Source organism: Callospermophilus lateralis, unplaced genomic scaffold, assembly GCF_048772815.1.
Source record: "Callospermophilus lateralis isolate mCalLat2 unplaced genomic scaffold, mCalLat2.hap1 Scaffold_79, whole genome shotgun sequence".
Classification (NCBI taxonomy): Eukaryota; Metazoa; Chordata; class Mammalia; order Rodentia; family Sciuridae; genus Callospermophilus; species Callospermophilus lateralis.
The window spans coordinates 4891600-4910823 of NW_027515935.1; the positions used below are offsets into that span (position 1 = coordinate 4891600).

The 19224-nt window shown below is 31.2% G+C and overlaps 1 protein-coding gene across 1 annotated transcript in view; it reads left to right on the plus strand.

The window, feature by feature from the left end:
• LOC143640941 (uncharacterized) overlaps positions 1 to 17100 on the plus strand; it is a 61633-nt gene extending 44533 nt beyond the window's left edge. The window contains exons 3-4 of the mRNA XM_077108449.1: positions 9923 to 10049; positions 15026 to 17100. Of these exons, the coding sequence (XP_076964564.1) occupies positions 9923 to 10049; positions 15026 to 17100 (2202 nt within the window). The remainder of the gene's footprint in view (positions 1 to 9922; positions 10050 to 15025) is intronic.
• The last annotated feature ends 2124 nt before the right edge of the window (positions 17101 to 19224 follow it).

Genomic DNA, 19224 nt, shown 5'->3' on the forward strand with positions numbered 1-19224 from the left:
CCATAACCAATCAGATATATAAAAAATATATTGATTGATTGTATATTCTCTTCTAAGAACTCTCTGTCCAGATCCTTGGCCCATTTCTTGATTGGGTTATTATTATTATTATTATTATTATCATTATAATCATTATCATCATCATCACCATCATCATCATCATCATCAACCACTATTATTTTTATTTTCTTAATTTTTAGTTCTTTATGTACCCTAGAGATTATTGCTCTATCTGATATGTGAGGGGTATAATATTCCTCCTAAAATGTAGGCTCTGTCTTCACCTCACAGATTGTTTCTTTTCCTGAGAATCAACTTTTTAGTTTGATTCTATCCCATTTATTGATTATTTGTTTTAATTCTTGTGCTTTCAGTGTCTTATTAAAGAAATTGGTGCCTAATCCCACATGATGAAGATTAGAGCCTCTTTTGTATTCCATTGGACACAGAGTATCTGGTTTAATTTCTAGGATCTTGATATACTTGGAGTTGAGTTTTGTGCATGGTGAGAGATAGTGGTTTGTTGAAGAGGCTATCTTTTCTCCAGTGCATATTTTGACACCTTTGTATAATATATAATAATTATAATTTTGTGGGTTAGTTTCTGTGACTGCTATTCTGTACCATTCATCTGCAGTCTATTTTTTTTTTTTTTTTTTTGCAAATGCAATGCTGTTTTTGTTACCATTGCTCTGTAGTATGGTTTAAGATCTGGTATAGTGATGCCACCTGCTTCCCTCTTTCTGCTAAGGATTAATTTAGCTATTCTTGGTCACTTATTTTTCCACATAAATTTCATGATTGCTTTTTCTATTTCTATGAGGGATGTTATTAGGATTTCGATCAGAATTGCAGTAAATCTGTATAGTGCTTCAGTAGCACTGTCATTTTGATAATATTAATTCTTCCTATTCATTATCAAGGTAGATCTTTCCACCTTCTAAGGTCTTTTTTGATTTTTTTCTTTAGGGTTCTGTAGTTTTTCTTGTTTAGATCTTTCACCTTTTTCAATAAGTTGCTTCCCAAGTGTCTTATTTTTTTTTGAAGTTATTGTAAATGGGGTAGTTATCTTCATTTCTTTCTCAGAAGAATTTTTGCTGATATACAGATGCTTTTGATTTATGGGTGTTGATTTTATATCCTGCTACTTTGCTAAATTTATTTACTTGTTCTAGGAGTTTTCTGATGGATCTTTTTGGGTCTTCTAAATATATAATCATATCTGGCATTTTAAGGTAAATGGATAGCATTGGAGAAGATAATGCTACGTGATGTTAGCCTATTCCAAAAAAAAAAAAATGCAAAATATATGGAGGCTGACTCATAATGGGGTAGGGAGGGGGAGCATGAGAGAAATAGATGGATTCTCAATAAAGAAGATGGGTGGGAGGAAAACAAAGGGGGCAGGGGATTAGCAAGAATGGTGGAATGTGATAGAGACCATCATCAAAAGTACATGTAAAAAGACACAAATTTGTATCACCATACTTTATATACAACGAGAGATATAAAAAATTGTGTTCTATACATGAAATAAGAATTGTAATGCTTCTGTTTTCATTTCTTTAAAAAAATTGTTAGAAATATGAAAAAAATTGTTCATAAATTATATACATTAAATATGTTATATGTAGAATATATATATATATGTATATGCATATATGTTTATATATAGATCTAAGGAAAGGCAAGTCTCTTTCCTTAATTTTTAAAAATCAATTAATTTATTAATCACTTCTAACTTGCTAATAGAGCAGAATGCATTTCACTTCATAGCACACAAATGGAGCCCAAAATTTTATTTCTCTTGTTGTTCAGAAAGTATAGATAAAAAATCCATGTAACTCTACTTTGTTTACAACAAGATTTTTATTTCATTCCACCATCTTACCTACCTCTATACCATCTCCCATCAACTCCCACCCCTTTGTCTTATTCAAAGTTTCTTCATTTCTTCAATGCTACCTCCCATTTCCCTCATTGTGGATCACCATCCACTTAGCAGAGAAAACATTAGCTATTTGGTTTAGGACGATTGGATTACTTGACTAAACATGATATTCTCCAAATCCATCCATTTACTTTCCAATTCCATAATTTTATTCTCTTTTAATGCTCAGTAATATTCCACTGTGTAAATAGACCATATTTTTTTTTATCCATCCATCTATTGAAGAGCATATAGATTGGTTCTATAGTTTATGTATTGTGAATTGTTTTGCTATGAACATTGAATTGGATATGCCTCTGTATTATGCTATTTTTAGCTCTTGTTGGTCTAAACTGAGGAGTGGGATAGCTGGGTAAATTTTGGTTTCTTTCCAAGTTTTCCAAGGAATCTCCTTATTCTTTTCCAGATTGGTGTCACCAATTTAGAGTCCTACCAACAGTGTAACAGTGGGACTTTTTCCTCATATCCTCACCAACATATAATTTTGTTGGTATTTTTAATAATTGCCAATCTGATTGGAGTAAGATTAAATTTTGGAGTAGTTTTGATTTGCAATTCTTTAATTGCTAGAGATGTTGAACATTTTTATCTATTGATTGATTGTTTATCTTCTAAGAAGTGTGTCTCTTCAGTTCCTTAGTCCATTTCATTTAATGGTTGGGAATTTTTTTTTGGTTATTAAGTTTTTTTAACTTCTTTATATATCCTGGAAATTAGGTTTCTATTTGATGTACATATGGTAAAAATTTGCTCCTATTCTCTGGTATCACTTTTCACCTCACTGAGTGTTTCTTTGGCTGAGAAGAATATTTTCAGTTTGAATTCATCCGATCTAGTGACTCTTGTTTTTATTTCTTGTGCTTTAGTACTATTCTAAAAGAAGCAAATTTTAAATCCCCTACTTGGGATTACAGGTGTATGATAGCAACACAATGATAGCAACACAATTCATCTTAATGTCCAGCCCACTTTCTTAAGGGCCTTTCATCCTAGGAAGAAAAAGAAAATGTTATAGATAGGCCACTTTGTCTAAGGCCATGGCATAAAATAAGGAATATACCATTGATCAACTTAAATAATAGGCTCAAATTTTTTGATCTGGAATATATATATATATATTACACACACACACACACACACACACATACACACACCATACACATGCTGGTTAAATCTCCTTGCCCTTACTCAGGAAAGTTTCTTTCTAGTTTTTAATATCTCAGGAGAAATATTGATAAAACATAAATGTATCTTTCACCTATAGCAAAAAAAGAAGTGATCATGTCCTTTAACTTCCTGAACTCAGGAGAAGCATAACTCTCAAATATGGTTCTGTAAACTGAGATTTTTCTGAAGTCTTCACATAGTTTTGAGGGTGCTGTTCCAAAAGTACATATACTTTATTAGTAATATTTTAAATACATAATGGTAATTTTCACATAGTGGAAATTATGGGTTATACTATAAAATTCATTTTTTACTATTTTTATATGAATTCTAAAAAATAATTATCTTTCCACCTCATTTAATTTTAATGTTCAATCTGTTTCTATTCAAGAGAAGTTAACTGAAATTTTACAAGATTGTCACTGTATTATTTCCATCAATAAATAATATATTTACATATATAATCTACAAATTCAAACGGCTTCATATGCAAGTTTAAATGCAAATGCTTTTCTGGGTTGGCTGGATTTTACTTCTCCAAAGACACCTTGCCTTAAATTCACTGCAGCCTGAGCATCTGGAGTTCAATTCCCAGAGCCTAAAAAAATAAAATAAATAAGTAAATAAATGTACAGGCAAGACCCTACAATTTGACATCATTTATTTCTGGATTTGAGTTTATCTCCTATCTCTCAAAATACTCACTAGGCTCAGATTGAGCATATGAAGACATAAGTTGTGTCTAATCAGGACCCCTTATATAAGCATTGCCCAATCTACACATATTAAGTAAAGAGAAGCAATTTTTGACTATCTGGTGTGAAGTCTGCCAGAATGGGTATCCATTTCTAGGCTTCCTCACTTATGTTCAGTGAATCTGATTTTATCTCCTATATAGGTACTTTGTGATTTATAGAGAGGAAACATTGTTCCTAAAAATACAGTAAATGATGAGTCTGCAGTGAAATCCTGAGACTGAATGGCGAGTCTGGTTAAAACTAGCTGCACTGACTATGGTGGGAACTGGCAATGGTTGACTAGAATCCCTGGTGTAATCTTTGGTTTCTGCAGTCCTGTGTCTTCTTATGAGAAAGGTCAGCCATGAATTTCCACTGGCCAGTCAACTGGACCATATATTAACAGTAGATACTGGAAGTCCTATAGTATCCTATGGAATATCTTCAGCCCCTACTTTAAATTCTATGTGAGAACATTTGTGGCAATATTTCCAAATCTTCTCAGATTGTGTTGTGGATTCTGGAGTGAGGAGATCATCCCAATCACAACTCCATGTATTTTTTCCTTCAGGAGTGGGGTGAGATACTCTATAGGTATCTCAGTTTTTCTTTCTTCCTGAATTCATTCTTCTTCTTTTTGAAGATTGTGGAATTGTGGATTGAGCCAGAGGTACTGTACCACTTAGCTACATAACTGGTATTTTTTTATTTTTTTATCTTCAAACAGTTGCTGAGTGTGATTTTAAAATTATGCTCCAGTATTGTGAGTTGTATTTATATGGAAAATTTTAGCTTCCTGTTCAATGACAACTTCCCCCTTTCCAGTATCATAAGTTACATTTTTGCAGTATTATCAGTTACTTTACCCATATTATATTCAAGTGAACATGGTATTTTCAATTGTTATACCAAAAACTGGATGAGACTTTAAAGTATTTTTTTCTCTCTGGGTGCAATGATACATGCATATGAATTCCAGAGACTCAAGTGGCTCTCATAAGTCCAGATCAGTACTTGGGGCTTTCCTTTTTCAACAGCAGTATAAATGTAGAGAGCTTAGTTTCTTAAAGAAATAACTGAGAGAATTCTAAACTTCCATTTTTTTAAAAATGTCTTCACTAATTTTATAGTCCAGCACAGTGTTTCTTTCTTCCATATTCATATAATTGGAGTACTACTTACTATTCCACTTTTTCAGAGTAGCCATTCTAACAGCTGTGCTCATGCAGAAAATCTTATAGTTGGATGGTGTACTAAAATTCGGATGCAAGCTTTTTAGATTCCAGGGTGCCTTATGCTCACTGGAAAAAAAAATTGATGTGCATCCATTTTAGAAATAAAGAGGGATCTGTGATTGTAAACATTTTTCTTCATTAATTTTTGAGATTTTAGCCCATTACAATGTTTGCACACCAATGTGAGAAAAATCCTTTCTGATCTAGGGAGTTACCAATGTTTCAATGCTTTGAGGTTTCAGATGTAGTGCATTAAATGGAAAAAGTTAATATCGGGAGAAATTACTTAGAGAAAGAATTGGTTAGGTCTGGTGTTATTAGTAAAGTGAGCTGGCTGACAGAGCTCAGGAAGTGCTAATCTGCCAATTTGGCTTTCAGTGGTGGTCTGTATTTTCCTGTTAAGTTTTTGTTAGTGTCTAGATAAAAGTTCAACTGTCAGCAACAGCTACTTGCATTTTTAGAGAATGTTGGCAAATCCCTCTAAGGGATTAAGGTTTACCTTAAGATTTAACACCTCTTCCACTCGGTCATAGAAAACCACTTATCTCCCCCCCACACACCCCCGAGTAAATACTCATGTATATCTTATTCCTTCCTCTGTGTGTACAGATAAATTACCATTTAAACTACAGGCAATTTAGAGTTAAATATTATATTTCAAACCCAAATCAGTCTTCATTTATTTATATTAACACTGGATTTGGGCATTTTGTTCCAGTAATTTTGCATATTGCTCAAATCAGAAAAATCTTCAAGTGCATTTTACTTATCTCCTCTTGGTCGATATTTTTTTTTTTTTCAGTTTTCCAATTTGTGTGCCTCTAGTTCCTTTACAGTTTTTAGAAGGACTCAAAACAGGAGTATATATTTATTTGGTGTATCCATACATGGAGGTAGGCTTATATTCTGCTTTTATTTATTTTTATTTTATTTTTTAAAATTATCTCTCTTTACATCTGCTGTTTGGTGAATGCTTTTGTATAATTCCAGTGTCACGCACATTCTGCACACAAGCAGCTTTTGTAATCTTTGCCTTTTATTCTAACATCTACCTTGAGGTTGAATCGTAGCATTCATTAACACTAAATATTTTATTGATATGTTTTGATTTATTTAATTAATAATTAACATTAAAAAGATATTTGCATACATATGAACTGCCCTATGTAGTTTTCTGTATTGTGATTCTTTATCTTAAAATTACTACACTTTTGTAATATTATAACATGCATTACTGTCAGGTAATGATCACTAGTACATTTGTTCTTATCTGTCAGAGAGTACATGTCTAATTTTATATACATTCATCTTTCCAGGAAAATTTTAGAAGTTTTTCCTTTATTTCTTCTTTAACAAAAAGTAAAGAATGGTAAAATTATGACCAGTTATTATTAAAGTGTACCTTGGGAAAAATAATCATTTTTATAATAGTTCTATCCGTTGTAAGTATGTTGAATATTTGAGTCTTTTATGTTCTTTTCCATATTTTTATTTTCTCAAATAGTGCATATTACTTTTGTAAACATACTTGCATATGAAATGCAACATTCAGGTGACATCAGCATAAAACATACGTGGTATTTTATAGTATTTGTCAAACTGGATATAATACATCAACAAAAATTCTAGCTCCTAGAATTTACATTTTACAAAATTTAATAATTGCTTCTTCCTATTTAGCCATGCCCCTTGGTTTCAACTCTGGAAGAATGTGAATGTATTCTCATGAACAGTTTCTGTAATTTTAGTCTCTGTTTCCTATGTGGGTGTATCATATACATATGATTACAAAACAGTTTCTACAAATGGATAATAAAAGCTTAAATTATTATTTTCCTTTTTTTGTGAATGCATTTATTCCACATATTCATCAATATTATTTAATTCATCTATATGATGTGATTTTATTCAATGTTACCTAATTTCTAAAGATTTTGGGTTTTTATGATTATTGAATACTTAGATATATCTTTTTTAAAGTGACTTTTCAAGAATTTTTTGTTTTTCTTATGCATTATGTTGTATTTCTTCTTCTTATAAGTGTTTGATTATATGTGAGGAAATTAGTTTTTCTTTTAACTTGTCACTTTTGCAGCTTTTAATGTAATCATTTGATGAAGAAATTTTTTGTATTAATATTTTGTAAATAATAAGTTTAAGTCTATTATATTGTATAATTTTGAAAACAAAAAAAAAACATTTTTTTTCTTTTGTGATATTAGGGATTCAACCAAAGTGTTTTAATGCTGAGCATATTATCAACTCTGTTATAAATTTTATTTCCAGATGGGGTTTGCTCAATTTCTTCAGTTGGCCTTAAATTTTGAACTTCATGCCTTAGACTCCAGAATAGTAAACATTTCAGGTGTGCACCGCCATATGAACCCTATCTATTGTATGTAAATTTTGAGCTTTGTACTTTCTTATATATTTCAGTATTATTTATTAATAACTTATAAACAGCATTTAATGTGTCAAAATATGTTGTTAAGTTTTATGAGTGAAGGGATAAAATAGCATTTTATTAGCGCACTGTTTTTCCAATATCCTAGCATGTTTTAAGAGTTGTATTGTTAGTGTTTTCTGTAGTTCCACCATTTATTTTATTATGAGGTTTACCCTGATTGATTTTACTTCATAACATCAATCATGTGTCATCATTGTATTTTGGTCAGCAGTAGGCTTTATGTACAAGCATGGATCTAGCAAGTATTTTAGCCATGTACTAGTCTATACCATCTAGATTCTGTCATTGCACTCAGAGTATTGGAAAATTGCAGAAGATTCTTAGGATAAATTTTCCAGAGTGAATTTCAATAAAGTGATATATCATTATATTTGCCTATATTTGCAATTATATACTGTATAATTGATATCATTTTTATTCGTTCAATTTTCAAATTTGCTAGTGATTTTTTAATTGTATCTGCTTTTTAAAAATTTGTGCTGAAGATTGAACCCAGGGGTGCTTAACAATAAAGCCATATCCTCAGTCCTTTTTTATATTTTATTTAGAGACAGAATATTGCTGAGTTGCTAAGTGCTTCACTAAGATGCTCAATAAAATATATATAAGACAATATTATATATAATATTATCTTAGAATTTATGATCCTTTTTTCTTATCCTCCTCAGTCACTGGAACTATAGTTTTCCATCACTAAACTGAGCTCATTTGCTTTTTAAAAGCACCAACACTGACACTGATAACTTTGTGTTATATTTATCTTTAATAGCTTCTAATTTTGCTTATTTGCTTAAGACTTTCTTTACTTTTAGTTTTTGAATTTTACTTTTTTTTTGGTATGTAGGATTTGATAATAAATTCTAGTCATTTTATGGCTTACTAATTTTTTTGTGTATGTTTTATTTTCACCTCAGGTATAGATGAATTCCAATTTTTCCAGCTGTATGGAGATCTAAGTGAAACATAATAACGTGTATAGATATTGTTAAAGAAATGGAACCACAATTTTACCCACTTTTTTGACTGCACTGTATATACCCAAAGGACATAAAATCAGCATACTACATTAACACAGCCACATTAATGTTTATAGCAGCACAATTCACAAGAGCTAAGCTATAAAACCAACCATTCAATGATGCATGGGTCCATTCAATGATGTAGGATAGAAAATGTTGCTTATGTACACAATAAACTATGAATTGGCCATAAAGAAGAATGACTTTATGACATTTGCCAAGAAATGGATAAATCTGGATATTTTATGCTAAGTAAAACAAACCATTTATTTAAAACCAAATATTGAAAGTTATTGCTGATATGTGAAATCTAAAGCTTATAAAGTGGGGAAGGGCAAGAAAAGAAGATTAGTAGATTGCACAATGGTAAACATAAAAAAAAATATGTAAATAAATAAATAAAAGGGACAAGGATAGAAATAAAAAAGATCTATATCTGTAAGTGAATCCTACCATCGTAGCCACCTACAGAAACAGGATTTTAATTAGACTAATATATAACCCATGCTTGCATAATACCATGAAAATCAATTTACTGTCAGGTAGAACTAGAAGGAATGAATAAAATTTAAAAAAATTATATTTTTTGAAGAGCTATATGTATATTCTATTATAAACATCATACAATATAAACATCGATCAAAGTTTGTATTTATATATATATATGTGTGTGTGTGTGTGTGTGTGTGTGTGTATATATATATATATATATATATATATATATATATTATATATATATACATATAATTTTGTATGTTAAAAAATGTTAAAATTATAAACAGGAAAATTAAAACAGGATTTTTGTTGCTATTTTTTATATTAACAACATACATAAAAACCATAAAATGTTCAAACTTAAATAAACTATTAAATATTCCCATTAAGTCGTCTGCCTGCCTTGTTGCATTTCAAAATTTCTCTTATACCATTGATACTGGAATTACTAGAGATCTCACTACACATTCAGAATAGCCAGCTGTATCACAGAAATAACAAATAAGATTCTACACATTAGTAAATCTCTGATTTGTGGTTGTACAATTAAAATTTGAGGATTCCCTTTCTTAATTACCATAATTTTCTCATCTGAAAAATATGTATAATTTAGATCAAGATATAAAAAATTACAAAATATATATTTTTGTGATAATGCCTAAATTTTATATTGTGTTTCATAAATGTGGAATATGTGTACTTTTATGAACTTAAATCACTTTTTCTCATTGTGTTCAAAAACACTACCTACATAATATTCTACAAACTCTAATTTCAACTGTATTTACATTACAGACTGTGCAAATATTCCTGTGGTCAATGTTTTATTTATTTACCTATTCTTATTTTAGGTACTGTTAACATTTATGGATATAGCCATTGATTTTACTGAAGAGGAGTGGGAATGCCTTCAGCCTGCTCAGAAAAATTTATATAGAGATGTGATGCTAGAGAATTATAGAAACTTGGCCTTCCTGGGTAAGTTTAACTTCCCTTTAAAATTATTAATTACTTATTATTATGTAATTTACTTCTGTTGCAGAGTATCTTCTGGGAACTTCTCTATAAAAATGAGTTTCAAATTTGTGTTTCAAAGAAAAAGGGCATTTTTAGTACAGATATTTTACTCTCTCTCTCTCTCTCTCTCTCTCTCTCTCTCTCTATATATATATATATATATATATATATATATATATATATATATATATATAATTTCACTATTTAATCTGTCTCTTTCTTTGTGTGTTACACATCCTTCACTTTAGATAAGTAGTACCTAGTATAATTTAGTGATGTAAACTATTGTAGACTACACATAGCAGGGGACACAGTTGAGTCATTCAAATGTCAAGGAGAAAACCAAACTAAAAAATGTTGAAAGAGTAGTTACCCAGTAGACAAAATTTTCAAAAGCTTAGGTTTACTTATTTTAATTGTAATCATTGAACACATACTGCCCTATATTTATCACATTTTCAAAGTCCTTGTTGTTCTCTGTTTTGTTCTTTAGTGATGTTCCAGTTTATTCAGATTAACCATCAAAACTTACCTTTTGTTGTGAGGGCCAGCATGATCTGTTTCAAATCTTCTTATGAGGAAACCTTTAAAGGAGAAAACAGAAGAGAGAGACACACACACAGTGAAAAGGAAAAAAGAAAAATAAACTGGTTACCCCTCTTAACAGCTCTACATATAATGCCCCCAAATTACAAAGCTTCTGATACCTTGACTACATTCTAACCCAATGTTTCTTTAACCCCAAGTGGTAGCTAACCAAGATTAGGTTCAGTTAATACAAATATAGAGACCCTTCTCCCTAAGGACATTACTACAGAAACTAGATAGTGCACCTGTAGAGTTGTCTTAATAGCTTCAGGGAGAAACTGCTGGGCATTACAATCGTGGGACTCAGGGTGCCAGTTACAATCACCCCCACACTTTCCTGTCTATTCCAAGGTCAGAATACTTAATACCTGCCCTCTTTTTAAAGGAATTTTGAATAAATAATATTACTTATCTCCTTAATGCTGGTGAGGGCAATAAATAGGGCAGGCATAGACATCAGCAAGTTCCAACATCAGTAAACATCCACCTATGAATATTTTTGACCCTGATAAAATTGTGTATACATGAAGTTAACCAATCCAACAAGTCCAAAATCCATCATCTTGTTGAAACTTATTAATAATATCCCTAAAGTAATCTAGGTCTTTTGAAATAAAATTACTATTATAACTTATATTGAAGGATCACATGGTATTAAACTTCCGATATCCTTGATGATGTAACAATAACAGACAATCAATTGCAGTATGATTGTCAAGTATGGCTTGACAATGTTGTTTTTGTTCTTCATTAAGCATATTTACATCCATGAATGCATAACTAATACTGTTTATGATAGCATAGGTGAGTTTCATAGTAGTTTTATGAGCCCATAGAGCTAGTCCAGGTAAACCCACAAAGGAGAATGTCAAAGCATTAAATTCTGCCTTAGAGAGAAGCTTCACTGAATCTTCACATTTTTTATCAAGAGGAATAGATCTGTTATGAATAAATTGCACAGGATGGTGACCTATTTAATTCTATGTAGATGGTAAGGACACATTATTCTGCTAAGACAACAATGAATACCATGAGACATTTTTGCAGGTATATAATAATTTTACGCAAGTGAGTGAAGATATTGTAGTGGGTTCTAGAAGTCCAGAATCTGACAGGACTGAATTTCCCAGAGCTGGTGTACAAAAAGAGCAATATTGTTATCAAGACCAAAGCATTTACAGAGTTTTGTGTAAGTTTAGCAATCAAAGCAGTAACAAAGTTATCTAGAGTACATTCTAACCCCATTGTAGCCAACACCTGTTGAGCTGAGGCTGTTAATGGTTTTATATCTCCCTAAGTTACTAGAATTCAAGTATCTTTTGGTTCCTCTTTTAATGTTTCTCCTCTTTTGAGGAGAATGATTATTCTCTTGTTTGGATGAACTCTTATCTTCCAGGGTTAAATGAGACTTAGAAATAAGCTTGTGAAGTCCCTGATGTATATTTATAATTGCTTTTTTTCAAACATGAAGGTAGAGTCCATGTTGGCATAAGTATAGAAGTCTATGCTTTTCCCCACTTGATCAAAGGCATAGGATCTTGTCATGCTGGTCAGGTGGAGCCTCATATATTACATAATTATATTGGTAATTGCTGTTTGAGAATAAAATGTCTATTCAATTCAGATGACCAATTATGAGTATTAAATTTATGTTGAATATTGAGCATATTAACTGTAAATAAAACAGTATTTAATGTATATTAATATAAGAGAGGATAGATCTTTGTTTCTGTTTTAAAAGGTAAATATTAGGATACAATTTGCGCACTCAAAAAAAGCTCGTCCAAAAGAATTATGAAAAATTTCATGACTTAAAACTATATCTCATTGATTAAAAATTGTGCAAGAGGATAAGATGTAAAGGCAGGAGCATTATCCATCTTTAAACAAATAGGACCTCTAGGAGGAGATCATGCTTGGTTTCTTTCCATGTTCTCTGCTGGAACTGACTTGACATTTTCTTTTTCAGATTCAATTCTGTTAGTAATTTTTTTCTTTTGTTTTGTGTTTTGCAGTAATGCATTAGAAATCATAAATATTTTGAAGTGAATATATCACTATACTTCTACTTTATAATTTTTTAATATTTTTTATTTTTCTTATTTTGATTAGTGATTTAACTTCTGGATCATTTTTTTTTATTCTGGCATGCTTGGATTCTTCTCTCTCTCTCTCTCTCTCTCTCTCTCTCTCTCTCTCTCTCTCTCTCCCTCTCTCTTCATGGAGAGAGGGAGAGAGAGAGAGACAGAGAGAGAGTCTTTGTCTATAATATCAACCCTACACAAAACACAGTATGGGTGTGTGTGTGTGTGTGTGTGTGTGTGTGTATATATATATATATATATATATATATATATATATATATATATATATATATCCCACTTCTCCTTATATATCCTATAGATTTTTAATTTTTACAGTATTCTACAAGTTGCTTAGACTTGTCTTAAACTTGGTACTTCTTGATAAGCCTCTCCCATATTTGTAGAATTTCAGATTTGCACACAAGGAATTCCCCTTTCATTTTTTTCTTAAAGAATTATTCACATAAACATTGTGCACATTGATGTTAATATTTATTTCAATTTATATCTCTAAACTTTTTTAAATAGTTATTTAGTATTCTTAGAGTAATTAATCACTGTCAGTATCCTAATGTTAAATTCTTAATGTTTTATTTTTCTTTTCTGTAACTTGTGTTTAGCCATGCTTATCTTTGTTTGTATTTGCTTTACTATTTTTTATTTATTCACTAAAGAAGCTATCAGTAGATTATATAGTTCATTTTCAGGAAAAAATATAAAAACTTTTTAATAAACAAAAATAGGCAAGAACAGTGCTGCATACTTGTAATATTTGCTAATTGGAAGGCCATGCAAAAGTATTTCATGTTTGAGAGAAGTCACAGAAATTTAGAAACAGCATGGCTAAAACAATTTTAAAAACACTTGTATTGTAGTTCGTGATATAGAATTTTTGGGGAAATCTCAAGCATTTCACATGAAACATTAACAGTTTGATGACCTAAAAATCCAGAATTGCCAGTACTAAATATGTATACATGAACAATTAAATCAGAAAATTGAAGATATACCTCTGCTTTTGTGTTTAGTGCCAATATTTTTCTCAGTATTAAATCTAGGGACTCAATGTGTATGCCCATCGATGTAAAATGTTGAAAAATATGTACTTATATACTATAATTATTTAGTTATCAAATATTTTGTCTCCTAAAGAGTTATAAAAAATTTATGCAGGACTTTGAATTAAGTGAAAGGTGGCAGGCAGATATTAAGTTGTAGGAGCATTTGATTCACATGTGGAAGTCAGAAATTTAGTGAGCAAAATTTTGCTCACCAGGTACTATGCTTTGTGCAGGGTTGATATTATACTAAAAGTCCCCATATTTTTATTTTATTGAGCATAATAGGGTCAAGAGTTTTATTTTACCACATAGTGAGTGTTTTATGTTCTTCATAAATACTAGTAGATAAAATACAATACCTTGTAAGAACAAAATTGATAATTATATGAAATAATGATTTTGTTAATTCATTCTATTTAGTCATCTTACCTTGTATATATAGTGTAAAATACCATGATATATTTATAAATAAACAAAGTTGTATTTGTCAATAAAGGAAATTCTCATATCAGACGAATGTAAAAATTAAAAAAAATTAATTTATTATACTTGATTGTCATGTGTTGAATTCTTCCAAATATTATGGCCATAGGCTATGCAAGGCTTTTATAGTCTTTTAAAATGTTTTTATAAAAAATTTTATAGACATATATGTGTATATTTCTTAGTAAATTTTTTGTTCATATTTGTTTTTAAGAGTCCATTGCCTCTTTGCCCTTGTTGAATATTTCTGGTATTCACTCAAAATCTACTAGTTATTTTCATGTCTCTATGTCATGGTAACCAAAAACCATTTTGGACACTCTTTGAAAAAGCCAGAAATGTTTGCATATGTTTTACATTTCTTTTATTCTATTGACATTAAAAGTAGCTGGTATGTATTTCCTAAATACACAATACTATCTTATGGAGGACAAAAGGCTGTTAATGATACTTTTCAACATTTTATTATATTACTCTTCTTAATGATGTAATCCTCTTGGATACTGTGGTCTCTACAAAATTTCAATAATATTCTCAAAGTAATTTTTTCTTTCCTTTTTTTTGAACTAATATATTTTTTTTGGATTTATGGTGACTTAGGACTTACTAATCTGCTACACTAATGATGTACTTATTTTTCTTAATTTCATATTATGTGTGCAAAATATATTTATCCCAGTCTAATATGCATTGATTTTTTTTAAATTTTTGTTTATTTCAGCCATGACTCCTAACCATATCCAGAAATATTCAAGAGAAAAGGGCCTAAAACATATATTTCATGAAGTGAAAATTGCAAAATATAGAAGTTGTGATCTTGACTATTTACCAGGACTGAAAATATGGAAAACTACAAGTGAGAGTGAACACCAGAAATCATACAAAAAATCAAGCCTTGTTCATCACCAGAGAATTCATACTGGAGAGAAGCCCTACAAATATAAAGAATGTAGCAAAGCTGTTAGTATTAAAAGTCTTATTTTGCACAGCAGAACTCTCACAGGAGAGAAGCCCAACAAATGTAAAGATTGTGGCAAAGCTTTTGGTAGAAAATCAGACCTTGTTTACCATAGAAGAACTCACACTGGAGAGAAGCCCTACAAATGTAAAGATTGTGGCAAAGCTTTTGGTCAAAAATCAAACCTTATTTGCCACAGCAGAACTCACACTGGAGAGAAACCTTACAAATGTAAAGGATGTGGCAAAGCTTTTGGTCAAAAATCAAAGCTTATTTGCCACAGAGGAACTCACACTGGAGAGAAGCCCTACAAATGTAATGATTGTGGCAAAGCTTTTGGTCAAAAATCAAACCTTATATGCCACAGAGAAACTCACACTGGAGAGAAGCCCAACAAATGTAAAGATTGTGGCAAAGCTTTTGGTAAAAAATCAGACCTTATTTACCATAGAAGAACTCACACTGGAGAGAAGCCCTACAAATGTAAAGATTGTGGGAAAGCTTTTGGTAAAAATTCAAACCTTAATTGCCACAGCAATACTCACACTGGAGAGAAGCCCTACAAATGTAAAGATTATGGTAAAGCTTTTGGTCGAAAATCACACCTTATTTGCCACAGCAGAACTCACACTGGAGAGAAGCCCTACAAATGTAAAGATTGTGGCAAAGCTTTGGGTGACAAATCAAACCTTATTTGCCACAGCAGAACTCACACTGGAGAGAAGCCCTACAAATGTAAAGATTGTGGCAAAGCTTTTGGTCAAAAATCAGACCTTATTTACCATAGAAGAACTCACACTGGTGAGAAGCCCTACAAATGTAAAGATTGTGGCAAAGCTTTTGGTAAAAATTCAAACCTTATTCGCCACAGCAGAACACACACTGGAGAGAAGCCCTACAAATGTAAAGATTGTGGCAAAGCTTTTGGTCGAAAATCACACCTTATTTGCCACAGCAGAACTCACACTGGAGAGAAGCCCTACAAATGTAAAGATTGTGGCAAAGCTTTTGGTCGAAAATCACACCTTATTTGCCACAGCAGAACTCACACTGGAGAGAAGCCCTACAAATGTAAAGATTGTGGCAATGCTTATGGTGACAAATCACACCTTATTTGCCACAGCAGAACTTACACTGGAGAGAAGCCCTACAAATGTAAAGATTGTGGCAAAGCTTTTGGTAAAAAATCAGACCTTATTTACCATAGAAGAACTCACACTGGTGAGAAGCCCTACAAATGTAAAGATTGTGGCAAAGCTTTTGGTAAAAATTCAAACCTTATTCGCCACAGGAGAACACACACTGGAGAGAAGCCCTACAAATGTAAAGATTGTGGCAAAGCTTTTGGTCGAAAATCACACCTTATTTGCCACAGCAGAACTCACACTGGAGAGAAGCCCTACAAATGTAAAGATTGTGGCAAAGCTTTTGGTCGAAAATCACACCTTATTTGCCACAGCAGAACTCACACTGGAGAGAAGCCCTACAAATGTAAAGATTGTGGCAAAGCTTTTGGTGACAAGTCACACCTTATTCGCCACAGCAGAACTTACACTGGAGAGAAGCCCTACAAATGTAAAGATTGTGGCAAAGCTTTTGGTCAAAAATCAGACCTCATTTACCATAGAAGAACTCACACTGGAGAGAAGCCCTACAAATGTAAAGATTGTGGCAAAGCTTTTGGTAAAAATTCAAACCTTATTCACCACAGCAGAACTCACACTGGAGAGAAGCCCTACAAATGTAAAGGGTGTGGCAAAGCTTTTGGTCAAAAATCAGACCTTATTTACCATAGAAGAACTCACACTGGAGAGAAGCCCTACAAATATAAACATTGAATATGTGAATAAAGTGATAATACTTTTAAACAAAGACTAAACTGTGGGGCTGTGGATGTCGTTCAGTGGTAGAGTGATAGATTCACATGTGTGAGATCCTGGGTTCTATCCTCAGCACCACATAAAAATAAATAAGTGAAATAAAAGTATTGTGTCCAACTACAACTAAAAAATAAACATTAAAAAAAGACTAAACCTTATTAACGACAGAATTTATACAGAAAAGAAACCCTACAAATTGAAACGATGCAGCAAAGCTTTTAATAAGAAAGCAATTCTTTTCACCACTAGGCTTCTTATTCTGGAAAGAAGACATCTAAATGTAGGGAATGTAGAAACATTTTAAATTATGTATCATATATTACTAGACATCAGAGAAAACACACTGGAGAAAAGCTCTACAAATGAGACCATTGTACCGTTACTGTAAGAAAGGGACAACATTTAATCCTCACCATAAAAACCATAGCATAGAGAAAGTTTTGAAATGTGAAAATTGACAATATGACAATGCCTCCAAAATTTATTCACCAATACTCAACACCTGTGGATACATACTGGTTAGAGAAAATACAAATGAAAAAAAAATGTAGCTACATGTTTCTTAAACACTGCTTCTTTATAGAGAATTCATTGTGCCCAGAAACTCTAAAAAGTTAAATAATATTTCCAAAATGTATTTAAATTTTAAAATCATTGAACATATGAAAACTCATACTAGTAGTGAACACTGAACATTTTTTGTCCAAAATGCATGCCTTATATAACAATGAAACATTTATAATAAATGTGAGAGTATAGTAAAGTTATTATCTATATATTACACCTTGATGTATATGAGGATCAGTAAAATACAGAACTCATTTAAGTTTATAAAACATGTAGTTGTCTTTAACTTTTGCTTAAATTTATTAAGCATTATCAAGTTATTTTGTACAAATATCAGTCATAAATATCATACGTGCATAGTGAAAAAACCTCATTTTTAAAAGTATATAATTGTTTTTCTAAATCAAAAATTACTATTTTCAATTTTGAATACTGAGAAAAGAATTATGTATCAAATCTATTTTTAATTTTTAACACTGAAGTGTAATATTTTAAACTGTATCTTTTTTTGTTTTTCAGTTTATGTTTAGGTATTTTTATACACTGAGCTACATTCCTAAGCCCTCTCTAAACTTTTTAAAATTTTGTGACTGTCTTACTAAGTTGCTTGAAACCACACTAAATTGCTGAGGGTGAATTTCAACTTCTGAAATTACTCAGCTTCCCAATTTGCTTGGATTACAAGCATGGACCATCATGTCAGGTTTACAGTGCATTTTTTTTACCTATATTTACCTTATGTATGCAATATGTCTTTTTAATTGAATATTTGTTTACATGTTAACACTCATGTATTGCATCCTGTTGTTAAATGACAGACATCATAGTGTTCCACTTGGCTAAATGTTCTATGTAACAGTAAAACATACTGTTGAGTGAATAATACTCTAGTATCTGTTAATACTTTTACACATTTTAATCAAACTTAATGTGAAATACAATTTGCAAAAGTCAGATCATTATTTTTTTCTGTTTGCATTTATGGTGAAATTAAGAGTTATAAGAAGGATATAGATATAGGAAAATAAGCCCCAGCTATTCATATCTTCATTTATAAATTTTAAAATTTTAACATTTTAACATTTTCCATTAATTTTAATAGACTGAATTTCCACAAACGTAAGGGTAGCTCTTACAGGAGAGAAGAGCTTTATCTTTCTTTTGTGTATAATGGCCTTCTAGACTTCATCCTTATTGGAAACATTTCATTTTTCTGTAAATAAGGTCAATGATAAGTGTTTTCATGTACATTAGTAAATTCTGACATCATTGTTATTCTCTAGGTAGTGTTATTTCAGGGCAAGAATTGGAGAAATAAATGTGGAGTCGAGGTTGAGTGAGGCCTTATACTTACGACAAAATAATCAATGAGCTATGTTTTATAGTCTCATTTTATGAGGACCAAGTACTAAGAGGTAAACTGAGAAGGTTGTATGTAAAGATTAAGTTTCTTCTCATAAAATATTGGCTTTTCAGGTACAACAGGGTAAAAGCTTCTTATACACAGAATCCATA